Source organism: Achroia grisella, unplaced genomic scaffold (assembly GCF_030625045.1).
Source record: "Achroia grisella isolate CSIRO2021 unplaced genomic scaffold, CSIRO_AGI_Agris_v1 utg598, whole genome shotgun sequence".
Lineage (NCBI taxonomy): Eukaryota > Metazoa > Arthropoda > Insecta > Lepidoptera > Pyralidae > Achroia > Achroia grisella.
In genome coordinates, this window is record NW_026712958.1 from 900,239 (window position 1) to 916,350 (window position 16,112).

A 16,112-nucleotide genomic window follows, 5' to 3' on the forward strand; every position below is an offset into this window, starting at 1 on the left:
ACATCTTATATACTTGACAGTGTAATATACCCTATCTAATAACATGAAAATGTAATACAATTCTAATTAAAAAATAATAGGTGATCAAGAATAGTACGCAACAAAAACTAATAGCTAAACGTGACACAAACTAAGTTACCCTGTACGATGAGACACAACCTGACTCAAGACCCGAGCTTATAGTAAAAAAATAAAGATTTCTTTTTAAATAGATTTAAAACTTCTTTTTGATCCATAAAGCAGCCAGGGTTAATTATGTAATGCCATTGTAATAGTTTCTGATTGAAATTGTAACCTTTGTGATGTTCGAACCTTTTGCAGATAATGCAAGTTGCACTGTTTGCAATGGCAACTGTCAAACTGTTCATGCATAATCGCTGAAATATCAAATTCATTTAAAAACATAACGATGTTGCATCGTTACATAATAAAGCCCCTGCATAGTCAAGCTTATAATAAAAAATAAACTTTTCTTCTTAAATAGCATCGAAACTTAGTTTAGGTGACACGAAACCAAGGGTCTAATATCAAATTAAAAATTCGAAGTTGCAATCAAAATTTCGAACGCCTTTTATTTCAAATGGTCATATTTAAACAAATTATTATAGATAACTCTAAACTCTAAACTATAAAAAGCTATATTTTTGTTCAATTGAATTATACAGAAGAATTGTGTCATAAATAATAAATAAATGTTGGATATATCACATAGTAACATATACGAATAACAAACATTCATAGCCACGACTATGCATATGTATTTGTATAATGTAGGAATCAAACATCATTGGAACTAGAACACTGACCACCATTGGAAGATGAGTTTGTGTGTCAAATAAAACTGCTACACGGCAAGGTGTCTATGGGGAGCAGATGACTGTTACCATTACTGTATTCTAAATAATTATGCAACTAGTATTCTATGTGATTTTTGAAATTTCCCGTATGTAATATTGTTTAGAAATTAATAAATAAATTATTACTATATTTTAAACATTTTGTATTGAACTTATATGTATAACTGGAGTTCTAGAAAGAAGGTTTAGTTGAGTAATGATCGATTGCATTCCGAACATTCGAATTTCTAATTCTATAATAGTCCGCTTGATTTACAGTTTTACTAAAGATGTTATAACTTTTTAAGAAATGTAACTTACTTAAATAATTATAATTACTATCTAATATAATAATAACAGTTATGTAATATCCACACAGTTACCATATATCGTAGAATAAATATTTTTCTCTAAGCCTACATTAATATCTATAAATTAAAAAAAAATAAGTACACGATTTGAGTGGAAGAAATATACAGGCTGATAAATGTCAGGTTAGGAACAAATTCCCGCCATTTTTATATTTCATTAAATAACTTACAATATATTAATATAAGGTAGATTCTGGTGATATAGTAAAGTCGATTATGAAATCTTACATAAGTACTAATAAAAATGAGTACCTATTTATACAGGCTCAGTGGTAAAGTGTATACCAACATGAAAATAAATTCATTAAGAAACATTCATTGTGAATTATTCATATAAAATTTATGGCTCGATCACGAAATTTTTATGAAGTGTTAAAATTTCTAAACGATTTATTTATTATATTACTTTTTAATTTCAGTTCTTTCTAACTTTTTTTTTATTAATTCAACTTGGTATACTTTACGACTCGAGAACCTATTCCATAACAGTTTGAAATGTTATTTCTCTATATTCATAATATTAGGTCATGTCTCAAAAAGTAGGTATATCAAAAGTATAGAAAGTACTTATCTATATCTATGACACGGAAGAAAATCCTTTCGATTAATAAATATCCTTCAAAATCTTATCAAGTAAAATAAACGAAAATACATTTGAATCGAACCTCATTTTCGAAGTCAGTTATAAATTAACTTAATATAGTTTAATTGACGCAATTAAATTTTATATAGGTAATAATAATAATAATAATGATAAAATTTTCTTTGCATATAATTTACGATATAATTGTGAACCATCCATGTTGAGTTGGATGCTGTACACATTTTGACGGTTTAACGAGAATAATTACCTAGATTGTAAATTATCGATAATTAATACGAAATTTTGTATCTAGTGCAGTAAATAGTTTACAATTTATCGATAATTTACAATCTTACAATAAACTAACGGTGTTCACAAACAGACAGTGCCATATACATATAGACAAAAATTAGACAATAAGATAAGAAACAATTAAAACTGCAACATATTGCAGTACAATTCCCATGCCCCACGAATTATAGCGTACAACAGAATAGTCAATTAATTCATGTTTAGATATTGGAGCTTAATTATATACTCCTCCTCGTATCCGACACATGGATCCTTCTAGAAACGAGATCATTTTACTGTCATCTTATCATCGTTAATTAATGCCCCACCATTCTATGTTATTCATCCATTAAAAAAAACACTCCTCTATTTCAGAGATCATCTTCGGTACCTAAATCATATAGTGCACCTATGTTGATACACAGAGATATTCTTTCTACATGTGCCTTTCTTTCAATTATACCCTACACTTATCAATATTAGGTTCCGCTTTCGAAATAATACGTACTTTATAACTTACTTCAAGTCTTAGATTAACTTAATTCTAATCAATAATATTGTAAAGCGACGAATTCTTATAAAGACCTACCTATCAAATAGATACCTATCTAAAAATATTAAAATTAACGGCGGAACATTAAGAAAAATAACTCAACACATCATGAAAGTAAATAGTTTATATTTTATGTAAATAGAAACATCATCCATATTACGAAATTCTTTTTTATAAATGGTAACCCCTTTACGTAACATGGGATTGAAAATTCAATTATAATTAAAATTTTTATGAGTATTAAAGAAAAATCTAAAGAGTATTCGCTAAATTTTGTCGACAACTTATTCACAATTTCTACGTAATTAATCTTAATTCATACATAAATATTTTTTCATAAGTTTCAAGTTGAAGAAAGCATTACCATCAACATAATGTTTATTATTTTTTTCTTTTCTCCTGTTTGCACATTACCTGCCTGTTCGAATTTTAAAACCGTTTATACATATGTTTTTTAATATATTGTTTATCTTTTCTTTCCTGTATATTACAAATAAAGTATATTCTATCTATCTATCACTAATTTGGATTATACACTAACAATATAATAATATAGATGTATCCCCAAAGTTAAATCAAAATAATATTTTATCCATAGTAAAAACACCATACGATAAATTAGTTAAAGTGCTCGAGTATTAAGTCTAATGCTTACTGCTTGTCTAGCTTACTATCCGTAAGTTTAAAATTAATTACCTACAGTACAACTATATTAAATTAATCATAGCCAGAATACCAAGAAATCGTCTTAATTTTAATCTCAAATACTAGCTGATTCTTCACTGATATTAAACGGAAATACATTTCCTATGTGATCCTAAAATTATATAGTCTGTCCCTACATTAGTTCTCATTTAAAAACGAACAATGGCTGACTCAACTGAATGTGTACTCGTACCTATTTTTTTATTTTAGTTGTAAAATTATTCTTAATTCCCTAAATTTAATTACGATGTTGTATAAATTAAATAGGATTTTAATTTTAGAATTCATCATTTAATTATTCATCTTTTTCAATCGACCGATTTTATTTCTCAGATGCGTCCGTGCTTTCCGTCTCAGTTTTAACATTTTCCGATTCCGTGCTGGTAGATGCAGTACCAGTTATATTTTTTAATGACGACTTGATATGATGGTGAGCTATTGTATACGTTAAAGTGGTAGACTTTAGGGAAAAGCTGGTTATTGCCTGGGTGTACAACTTAAGGAGAGTCTCGTCAGTCTCTAATGGGAACATGTAGTCGTCGTCATCGTAGTGTAACAATTCCGAAGGACATTTAATTGCATTTAGACAAGAAGAAAACTCCGACCATAACATTTGGCGCCACTTGACATTATGTTTCTGAGCTATGGGTACTATGACACATGCAATGAACGTCGAATCCTCTGTGCCCACCGATTGGAACTGCTTCAAGACTTCCCTATAATAATCTTCGAAGTTATAAGCGCCCATGAATTTCTTATCAAAATTGAAATCATTTGTCTTCTTAAACATTGCAGTTATATATTTTTTTAACAAATCCTTGATTACAGTGTTTGAAAATATCGGTTTACCGAGAAGGTAAATGGACATCACACGGAGAAATCTGTCTGTGACATCTGTATCGTGAACTAGCTCTGGATAGCACTTTTCGATGAACAAAATCCATCTTAAACTGCATTCGACAATTGACGGTATTTTGGCATCTTCGATTGTGTCTCCTTTATCCACACGCCAGTTTACATTATGTTTCATTTCGTACAATACTGATAACGGCAAGTACAGCCAGTCTTTAGGGAGTATTGACTGTTCCCAAAGTAAGCACTTGGCTTTAGGAAATTTGATATTCAAATTATATGAGTCTTTGTACCGACTTTTTGTGTCGGCAATGTAAGTCGTAATTTTAGATGGGTTGCCTACTCCTGTTAACGACATAAAGTTAAAAACATTTTCAGGTGACAGGAATTTTTTGCTAAAAATAACGCTGTTAAGAAGAAAATCGAGCTTAATCCACTGGTCTTTACCCAAAATGTGACCTAGTTTATGTGATATAGTAAAGGTCCAATCTGGATTAATTTTGGTTTCTTTGAAAAATGCAGTTATTACGTAGTTGAAAAGGAACCCAACTTCTAATCGTGTCATCCAATTGTCACATAGACTTGGTTCCTTTGTGGTATATAGTAGTCTAAAATAAGGTACCATTTTGTCAACGATTTCGCTCACTAAATCAGTATCCTCCAGTAGACACAACACATTAAATATCGCTGCGAATAATGTATACGGCGAATCTTTACGTAGCACAGGCAATACTTTGTCTGGTGAATCTATCACTGTCGTAGAAAGAGTCTTCAGGTTTTTAGCCCTATGAAAACTCTGGGATTCGATGCCAGATAATAAATTGGAACATGGTACAAGCTTGCTGGCAATTTCTTTGTATATTTTTGACGATGATAGTTCTTTTAGAGGAACACTGAGAAATTTCACTGGGGCTTTCATGGAGAGCATAATGGATTTGCAAAGATATAAAGCTGAACAAATGGGGCGCAACATTCCAGCGGTATACGTGTTAGAATGTAATAGTTGAGCGATCCATTTCTTTATTCCCTCTTTTACCATAGGAACAACTTGGTGTTTAAATTTATTAAAATTGGTTGTGTTACAATTAACTAATTTATTAACTACCTGAATAACACAACCTGCATGTGTAGCTAATAAAACTGAAGAATTAACTAGGACGTTTGTGCGTTTAACATGTTTATGGAAGGATCCTATCAAAACTGGCGCTAATGCAGTAAGACTTTCGATGCCGACATTAAGATGTATCAAATTTGTGTATATACTATACGATTCTATTTGAAGACGCATCCCATAATTGTCACTCACATTTGAGCTTATATATTCCGCAAGCGGTTTAGTAATTTCATATTTGTCTACCAACAATTCGTTAATTTCTTTACTTTGTATAGCAAGAACTCTAATAAATTTCAACGCAGGTAAAAATGGTTTGCCATAAATATTTTGCGGTTTAAAAGTAGACTTTATGCTGGATGCGGGCATAAAGTTTTTTACTATTGTATGCATTAGGTCTTCTGATTCAGTTATTTTATCTATTACATTAAGATTTTCTCTAACCAGTCTTGTTAAAATTTGTAAGCAATATTGAACACAATTACTACTAGGCCTGACTGTTTCCAAAATATAGTAAAACCTTTCAAGAATGTCACTTTTCATAAGTGCTGTATATATATCTATTTCTGCAATATAAAATTCTTTCTTTTCCGAATCCCTAAGTTCTATCTCCGTAATTCCAGGCGGACGTTTAAATCCTAGATATGGTTGTACCACGCCATCTATAGTTCCTAACAATACATCTAAGCTGGCTTCGTCTACTTTATTACACAACAAATTTCTTAAAGCCCTTAAACCTGGTTCCAAAACCATAGGTTTATTATCATCTATTGCGAATCTAAGATGAAAGAATATTTGACTTAGAGGTAATTCAAGTATATTTTTGTACGTACCTACAGAGTAGTATTCTAATATTCCAGCAATTGTATTTAGTGCCATAGCCTTCTGTTGTGGAATAACTGACTGGGTCAATACAAACAATTCTGAAAGTGAATAACCAGGACGATGTGATTCTTCTCCATGGTGATATAACGTTCTTGTTTCTTCTGTATAGTCAATTTTGTACGGTAGTAAGTACCCCTTGAAATCGAACCTCGCTTCGTAAGGTTCATCTGGGTTTACCGTTTTGTGTTCTTCAATGTTCTTCATCCATTCCAACTTATCCTTTTCAAGAGTATCAAGATGCATCCAGTTATTTATATCGATATTAGTGAAAATATCGTTATCCCAAAATGACTCATCGCTGTCAATTTTCGGAGTCGTGTCAGAATTCTTCTCATTACTCTTTGTGGTATCTGCTGTAGTAGGAGCAGCCTCGTCCGTAGCCGCTTTTGGGTCAGCCATCGCAAATTCCTGCTCTTCAGGTTTTGTGATCAGTTTTTGCTGTTCTTTCAAGATTTGCTCTTCAGACAGTTCACTAAAAGGTATTGAATCAAATTGATCAAAACTTTCCGTATTTACTAATTGCTCTTTATTATCTCCTTTTTCAATTACACTCCGTTTACTTACGACTGGAAAACCTTGCGCCGGCATTGGTTTCTCATCGAAACTATCATAATCGTCATAATTCTTCTCAATAATTCTTCCTAATACGGATGGAATTACTTTAGGAAAATGTATCTTATCATAACAATCGTCCACAGGCTCCTCTTCGGTGCTTGGCGTTTTGCACGTAAAACGCTGAATAGGTCTTAAAGGACGCCTAACATTTTTTGTTGTTTTGAGCTCTTGATATTGGTACTGGCTTAATTTCGGTTTCGGCTTTGTTTTCCTTGAAGATTTGCGTGGCGGCCTACTATCGATCGGCAACTCGGCGTATTGGAGTAGTTTTTCTCGTATATAGTCAAAATCTAACTTCACAGTTACATTCTGAACCTTTGTTTTCTGTTTGGGATGTGGCATTCTGTTAATTTCACCTTCATTCTCGTGTTAGAATCGACGTGTACACTATTTTTATTGTAATATTATTGTATATTCACTGCACAGGGGTACAATGGACACTCACAATAGGAAAAACACCGAAACACAACTACGCGCTATGAGTTATTGATTTTTTTAGTTCGGAAATGATACGGCGGGGGCGAGTCTCATTCTATACCATTAGGACGCATTCACATGAGATAAAAAATGGGTGAATGATAATTTATTTCTTTTAAGTACATATTATATAGTGATAAGTAAATATATAAACAACTTATTATTATAAATTAATTGTAACGCAACAAAAACGTGGAGAATATTATTACCTCTGAATCTCAATTTAAATAGAAAACCTAATATTCAGAAGTTTCGTGTTTGTCCTCCTCCTCCGAAACGGCTTGACCCATTTTGATGACATTTTATATGTATATTCAGTAGGTCTGAGAATAGGTTTATAACTAATTTTTATAACCCTAAGTTAGTAACACTTGTGGGTGGGGGGAAGGGGATTGTTAGTAATTTGGATTGATAACCCCATTGCTAGCAATGTACCATGTCAGGTTGACCTCCACGGGGTTCCCCCTGGAAACCATCGTGATACATTCCGAGTGAATTTGTCACGTTGGGCTAACTGATCTGACTTCATGTTCATCTTATCATCCTCCACTGGTGCCCCGCCAGCGTAAACCGTTAGCGCAGGCGGGTGCACGATTCCATTATCATCCACTAAAAAAAAAAACACTTGTGGGTATAAAAATATTTGTTACCTATAAAATAATGTAAATATCTAAAAGTTTTTAATTTAATTTCAAATAGATCAGCATAAAGTTTAGAGATAGATACTTACTTTTCTCTATTATTATTTAAAGTAAATAATTTAGTAGTTAAGTTACAAGGGCTTTGTTAACACATTCTACACCCGGGTGCAGTGACCAGGGAAGTTTTTTATATACTTTAAAGACCCCTCCTTCAAAAACCCGTCATTCTACCCTATTTAACCCTGCTTTAAAACTACAGGGGTTGGAGAAAAATGCATTTTTTATTGTTTAGCATCTAATTTGTCGTGGATTTATGGCAAAATTTGAAGTAAACTAATGCTTTATACAGGGAAGTTTTGTTTTTGTTCATACCAAGCATTAAAAATTATTTATTACACTGCACTATCAGTGAGAAACAAACATTTTATTAACTTGCTTCCGATGGTCGCAGGTTCGATTCCTCGCACGGTTCAAACAATTGTTTTCATGAGTATGATCATTAGTACCTGGGTATTTTCTATGTGTGTATTTAAAAAAATGTGTGTAAATTTTACTAATATTATAAACCCGTAATAATGAGGCTATTGCTAGCAATGTACAATGTCAGCATGACCTCCACGCGGTTCCCCTGAAATTTATTATGATAAATTCCTAGCATATTTATAGCGATGAACTATCTGTCGTGACCACATATTCATCTTATCATCCTCCAAAGGTGTCCCACCAGCGCAGGTGGGTATACCATTCCATCATCATAGAAAACCTTGAATGACGATGTTCAGAAAACAGTAGCAAACATGTAGAAGGGAACACTAGAGGATTGGTTTGGTAGGTATTTACTGAGATCAAGCCAATATATAATAAGCATAAGAATAGGCTGAGAATTTAAAAAATCTTTATTTCACATACACTGCTGTTATTCATCATTCCTTACATTATTACGATTCTTAAAGCTTTCAAAATGGTGTCTAGCTATTCTATACGCTACAGTGTCAGGCCGTAATAAATTTGTAGACAATGCCTGACCGTACGACTTCAGTAAAGATTCATCAGTTTCTTCTGGGTATAGGTAATCCTTCATTTCGTAACATAACGAATCTTCAGGGCAGTCAAGTGCTCTTAGGCACCCAGCGTATTCCGACCATAAAAGTTTACGCCATTTCACGTTATGTTTTTGAGCTATTGGCACCAAAACACATGCAGCAAAAGTGGCATCCCCATAACTAACTGACTGGAACTGCTCCAAAAACTGGGTATAGAAATCTTGGAAATTATTCAACCCCGTTAGTTCCTTATCAAAGTTAAATCCTTCATTTTTCTTGAATAACACCTGCGTACACTTATGCAGCAAGTCTTTTATATCCGCATTTAGAAATAGAGAATTATCACAAAGGAAAACACACATAATGCGGCAAAATCTGTCTGTTAAGTCGATATCGTTCAAAAGGTCTGAATAGCACTGTTCGTTTAGCAAGATCCATCCCAAGCTACATGCTATCATTGAATCTTTCTCGTCTAGTTCTTGTGACACTGCTTTACCATATGGATGCAGTTCTGTAGGTTCCGTTTTCATTTTTAAGTCTGCTTCTTGACTTCTGCTGTATAACATCAGTATTGGTAAATAAATCCAGTCTCTTGGGAGTATTGGCTCTTGCCACTTTCGCAGTACAATACTAGGGCCAATAGCTCTATAATTGAAATTAATTACTTTTCTGTAACATCTTTTTATATTTATTATAGATGGTAAAACTTTTGTACAACTATCTGTATTTGATAATGACATTAGATTGAATAACCTTTCCGCTGCAAACCATTTTTTGTTGAATACGACAGCATTAAAAAGAAATTCTAATTCATATTTTTTGTCTATCCTCAAGATATAGCACAGTTTATTTGATACTGCATAAAGAATGTCGTCATTCATATCAATATCATTAAGAACTGCTATTTTTATAACACTAAAAAGAAAATATACTTCCATTCTAGTAAACCAATTATCACAAAGACTAGGAGCTTTACTTTCTACATTCTTTAAATAAATATGAAACTGTTTAACTATATTTGTAGAGAGTTCTTTATCTTCCATCACACGTAATACATTAAGCAACGCGACCAAAAACGGTATTGGTGATACAACATTCAAAACGGGCAATACTTTTTGAGCAGAATCTATGACTGATGTACCAAGGGTTCTCAAATTCTTAATGAAATGTAAATCTTTGTTTTCTATGCCAGATAATAAATTTGAACATGGGACAACATTTTTTAGAATCTCCTTGAATCCCTTTGATATGATAAATTCTTTTAGAGCATCACTAAGGAATTTTAATGGAACTCTTTCATGTAACAAAATAGTTACGCAGCAATCTAGAGCTGAACTAAGAAGCCGTAAATGTCCACATGTGTACGCATCAGAACATGATAACTGTGCAAACCATTTCTGTACCCCTTCTTTGAGCAAAGGATAAACTTGATGCTTGAAATTTTCCAAATAAACTGAGTTACAATTTAAAAGATTATTTACCAGTTGGATTACCACTGCTGCATGCGTAGCTGACACAACTGAAGCTTTAATAAATACATCACTCCCTTTCACATGTTTATATAATGAAGTTACAATTATAGGAGACAATGACATGGCATCTTCAATAGCAAGATTAAATTGCAACAAATTAGATACTATACAGTATGCCTCGATTTGAATACGTAATCCATATGTACCATCAACTCCTGAGCTAATATATTCAAAAAGTGGCCTAATGATTCCATATTTGTTCACTAAAACTTCACCTACATCCCTAGATTGTAATGAGAGGATTCTCAAAAATTTTAAGGCAGCCAAGATTGGTTTTCCTTTGTAAACAATTTGTGGCACAAATGCAAAGCTAAGACTGGATGCTGGAATAAAATTTTGGATTATCATACTCATTAGATGTTCAGTTTGAACAATCTTCATAGCAATTTCATCAGAGTCTCTAATCAATCTTATGAAAATTTGTAAGCAGTATTGAACACAGTTAAAACTAGGCCTAATTGTATCTAATATATAAAACAATCTCTGAATTATATCACTTCTCACAGCAGCAGCAATTAAGTCAATTTCTGCCAAATGAAAATCATTGAGCTCAGATTCTTTTGATTCTAGTTCTTCAATTTCTGATTTATCATTCTCCAAACATGGCTGTCGAGTGCCTTCTTCAAACCCTAATAATGCATCAAGGCTTGCCTCATCAATTCTATTATAAAGCAGATTCCTCATTCCTTTTAAGGCAGGTTCTAAAATTATGGTTTTGTTTTCATCAATTGCAAATCTTAAGATGAAGAATATTTTAGTAAGTGGTATGTCTATTATATCTTTGTAAGTCCCAGCCATGTAGTATTCAAGAACACCCGCAATTGTGTTTAAAGCCATAACCCTTTGTTGTGTTACAGCAGATCGAGATAGCTCAAAAAGCTCCAGCAAGGTATACCCAGGACGGTGTGGCTCCTCTCCGTGATGAAAGAGGGTTTTTGTTTTTTCTGTGTACTCCATTGTGTATGGTAACAAATAACCCTTGAAGTCAAATCTAGCTTCGTACGGCTCGTCAGGTTTTATCTTTCTACTTTCAACAATCCCTTTTATCCATTCCAATTTATCCTTCTCCAGAGAATCAAAATGTAACCATGTATTCACATCAGGATGTGACAGTACATCATTTTCCCAATGTGCATCAGTGTTATCTACCTCTGAGTCATTAAATGATTCACTTGTATCCATATTGTCATCATTTACTATATTATGGACTGGTGGACTATATGCAATTTGTTTATTGTCCTTCGTATTGTTTAGAGCATGTTCCCGTTTAGATTTTAAAAACTGTATTAATTTAGGATCTAAACTAGATAACAGTTTTTGTTGTTCTTCCAATATCTCCTTTTCAGATAATGTGGTGAGAGTTTTTAAATTTTCATCATGTATATTGTTGGCATCACTTGAAGATAATATGTAACTTCTTGTTGGGAAATTCTTTACTAAATTTGTTGTTTGATTGCTTGCCGAAGTAGTACATAATTCATCAATTTCCATATTTGAATTTTCACTTACTTTTATTCCTTTAGTCTTATCTTTACGTTCTGTAGTATGATCAGTTCGTTTCATAACAGCAGGGAAGCCATGTGCTGGCATTGGATTGAAAACAAAATCAATAGATTCATCAACATTTTTTTCCACAATATCTCCAAGCACCGACGGTTGAATTTTTGGGAAATAAACCTTGTCATCATCATCGTTGTGCTCTGATTCCTTCGTATTCTTCTCCAAGACATCACCAAGTAAGGCACTTCCACTTTCTACATTGCTTCTTTTGTAATTCAGACCTTTAGATTCTGCGTATTTGGACTGTTTTCGCGCACCTGTTTCACTGGTGGTGACTCTTTTCAGTTCTGTACGTCGAAGATTAGTAACTTGAGCTGCTGGTTGCATGTTTTGATTTTTACTTTTTTCCCTAAAGAACTCTTCCTGCATTTTAAGAATATCATCTTCATCATCGCCGGGACACGGTCGCTTAAACATTGTAGAAATATATCAAGGGAAATAATTAAATTTAATATATTTGGTGCAAAACAAAGTTTACATATCACTGATATAAATAAATATACTTCGAAAACAAAGGTTATTCCATTTAAAAACAGATCAGAAGGGACAATAGAGAGTATAAGCACAGAGTAATTTGGTTACAGTTAATTATTGTTTTAATAGAATAATGAATTTCTGGATCATTTACAGCTGACAAAGAGATAAATTTAAGAGAAAGAAATAATTTTATTTATACATAACACTACTACAAACTTGCATTTAATACATTTTCTAAAACAAAATCTTATGACTGAACAACTACGTTCACGTCAGACATGAGAAATCATAGTAAGGGAATCTGTCCCTTTCGCACGTTTTCTAGATCAACATTTTAGTATAATACATATATTTTCACTTAGCATTTCAAACCACATATTAAAATTAATGTATATTAAATTTAATGTACGTTTTCTGCATTGATAAGAACGAATTAATATTTGTATATTATAACTGTGCAAAGGGGATAGAATCCCTTAATTCATAGTCTCATGTTAGTTTGTTTCTATTATTTGGATATTATTCTATAAATCTTAATGAAAAATATTTTTTTAATTTACTAAAGATTAGGTTTACTATCTATTACACATAATTCTTCTAAATGTAAGATTGGTGTATACGTATTTACTCGTTCAAATTTTTTTTTTCATATCATTGCTTGACACAAATTTATGGCTGTCAATGTCAAACTCAATATTGAATATTGTATTCATATAAAAATAAACAAGAACACGTGATTGTAAGAAAAATTAAGAAAATATAATTTATATTTTATAATGCCTAATATCAAGAAAAGTATGGAAAAATTAAAACATCCCAATAGTAGAAAAACCACTTCCCTAGCCAAGAAGATGAAGAAAAGCGAAAAAAGAGGTCAGAGTAAGTTAGGAACACACATTAAGCAAAACATAATCGGGGAAAAAATTATGTGGTTTAAAGAGAGATTACCTGAAGAATGTACTGTTTTAAATAAAAAACAGACTTTGCAGTTAATAGAGACATATTTATCTAGATTTGACGAGGAATTAGAACAAATTACGTTAAAAAATTCCGTTGGACAGAGAAAAAATCGCCAACATGCTAGTAGGGAAGACATAATAAATATAACGAAGAAAAACGAACACGAAGAGTTCGAAACATGTGGTTTAGAGATGCCAGATCTTATGGACCAGCGTCAAATGGAAGTTTTAAAGTCATGGAATGGGGAACTCAGATTTTTACAACATTTTAAACTTCGAAGAATTGCTAGAAAACAGTTAGTGTAGCATCAATATATTTATTAAAAATATTATGTTATTTTATTTCTGTACATGATGACATATAGAAACAATGGCAAATGACTGTTACTCCATGGTCTTCTGTCTGTCTTTTTCTGTCGGCTTGTATTTCAGACTTGCCATGATACTATATTAATTTAAAATATAAAGATCTATATAGCCTTTTAGATGTGGAAAGGTATAAATAGACAACCGTACTTTCCCAGTAATGTAATGGTGCTGTTGTAATAGTGATAACAGTACTTTTAATGCGCAAGTGAAAAATAATGGTGTGAGAACAAAACAGCCGGTCTCATTATAGTGGAGTATATAGCAGTGGCCATACAACACACAAAAGGAAAGGTGAGGTAGCTCTGTGAAGCCTATGAAGACACTAGGAGGCCCGTCAAAATCGGTACAGCCGTTTCAGAGACTAGCAAGAACATACAGACATTTTTTTTAAATTAATGTTTTGATGTTATACAGTATTTAATTTCATATGCATTTAGTGGAAATCTGTTAATTTTAATTTATAAAACAGACACCTAAATTTTATTTATTATATACTACCTGTTTATTATATACTACCTGTTTATTATATACTACCTGTTTATTATATACTACCTGTTTATTATATACTACCTGTGTTCGCAGATTCATCTGCGTATATAATAAAGCCTATTTGTTATTTTATTGTGCCGCTTGTGGCGGCGTGGTGGGCCGGATCATTGGGCTCCCTAAAATATGGTCGAGCGCAGTGATGGCTGGCTCATCCGTCATACTCGTGAACGGGTGCTGCTTGTAGGGACTGGTCTGCTCTAATCACTATGACTGATTTCCTCTTATTAATTGTTTAACCAGTTGGTTATGTATTCAATATTTTTTCTTTTTGATTTGATTTTTTCTTTTGACATATATATATATATATATATATGTATATATACTAACCATCCTGACAAACATCTTTTTGCCATATAAATGAATATTGTTTATAAAAATAGGGATAGAGGTGTGAAAATTTATTGTGCTGAATCATAATAAAATAAAATAAAATCTAAAAAATATTTAGGGGTCATTAAACACTGTATCACCATATTTTTATATATTAAATCATAAATTATAAAAGCAAAAAATACTGGTGCGCTCATACGCCAATACTACTGAACCGATTTAAATGAAATATACATCTAGTCTAGATCCTGAGAAAGTACCTACATAGGGTACTTTGTGAAAAAAGGATTGAAAGAGGAGATGAAAGGTTGTATGAAGGTATCGTCATTTTTAAAGCTAGGATTTGTAAAATAATTAGCTTTAATAATTAAAAATGCTATCTGAGGTGACTATTTCACGCGGGCACAGCTAGTACAAATATAGTAACAGCATTCAGCATAACAATATTCACTATTTATCCTGCTTAGATACGGTACACAGTTGCAGGTAGATGCTATATTAAGAAATTTACGACAAATGTTTTTTATACATATAGTAAAAATCACGGGATCCTACCACGTATTTTTATTGTAAATATTTTTTCATGTTTAATGCTATTATATCACTTCACACAATCTTTAGTTGTATGGGCTCATGTGCCCCAACTTTACCATTAAAAGACATAAAAGACTGTTTTCCAGATTTATGACTAGAGCGGGAACACAACAACTATTTATTAAAAAACGGAATAATTGTAAAGGTGTGTATAATTTCCAAGAGTGCTCGCAAGTCAAAAGTGACATATAAAAATAAAACAATATTTATAAAAAGAAAATGGTGGATAAACTGCTTTTAAGTACTTTTTGGTAATGTAATTTATTATTGTGAATTAGATATCAAAATAATACAATATTAACAAAAACAAAATGGTGGACAAGCTGCCAGCAACAAAAGTCCTTTTAGATAAAGTAATTTATTGTTGTGTGAATTCTATAAAAACATATTCACAGATTTGTTTTAAAAAATGAAAATGATTTATTTACTACCGTGGTTACATTTGCCGCAAAAACCGCTATGAGCAATGATTCACGTTCATTCAAGTCAGGTCGTTTAGTATCTACTTAAATTTATTATTGCATTGCGTCATTATAATTCATAGAATTGACTCGTAGATATATAGTTGAATAACCGCGTACATTAGTCACCAATTATAAAACATCAGCTGACGACCTTCGTTTGCTCTCGTGAGACGTTCAATTTCATAAGTTCAATACTAGACGTGGGAATGACGTATATGACAGTTTAGTTTGATATCTTGTGCTCGATTTTTCATAATAAAAATAAAAACAATAAACCAAGAGGGGAAAGAGGATTGTTAGTAATGTGGACTGATA

General features: G+C 32.2%; 3 protein-coding genes across 3 annotated transcripts; 1 reads left to right on the top strand and 2 right to left on the bottom strand.

Moving 5' to 3' along the window:
• Nucleotides 1-2,914: 2,914 nt before the first annotated feature.
• Nucleotides 2,915-7,144, bottom strand: LOC131848865 (uncharacterized). The gene has a single exon (XM_059198814.1). The coding sequence runs from the start codon at nucleotides 7,142-7,144 to the stop codon at nucleotides 3,662-3,664; it is 3,483 nt and encodes a 1,160-aa protein (XP_059054797.1). The 3' UTR covers nucleotides 2,915-3,661.
• A 1,660-nt stretch (nucleotides 7,145-8,804) lies between these two features.
• LOC131848835 (RNA polymerase II-associated protein 1-like) lies at nucleotides 8,805-12,583 on the bottom strand. The gene has a single exon (XM_059198779.1). It carries the CDS (start codon nucleotides 12,470-12,472, stop codon nucleotides 8,837-8,839), a length of 3,636 nt encoding a protein of 1,211 aa, XP_059054762.1. The 5' UTR covers nucleotides 12,473-12,583; the 3' UTR covers nucleotides 8,805-8,836.
• Nucleotides 12,584-13,240: 657 nt separating this feature from the next.
• On the top strand, nucleotides 13,241-13,818 carry LOC131848836 (translation machinery-associated protein 16 homolog). Its single transcript, XM_059198780.1, has one exon. It carries the CDS (start codon nucleotides 13,309-13,311, stop codon nucleotides 13,795-13,797), a length of 489 nt encoding a protein of 162 aa, XP_059054763.1. The 5' UTR covers nucleotides 13,241-13,308; the 3' UTR covers nucleotides 13,798-13,818.
• Nucleotides 13,819-16,112: the final 2,294 nt, after the last annotated feature.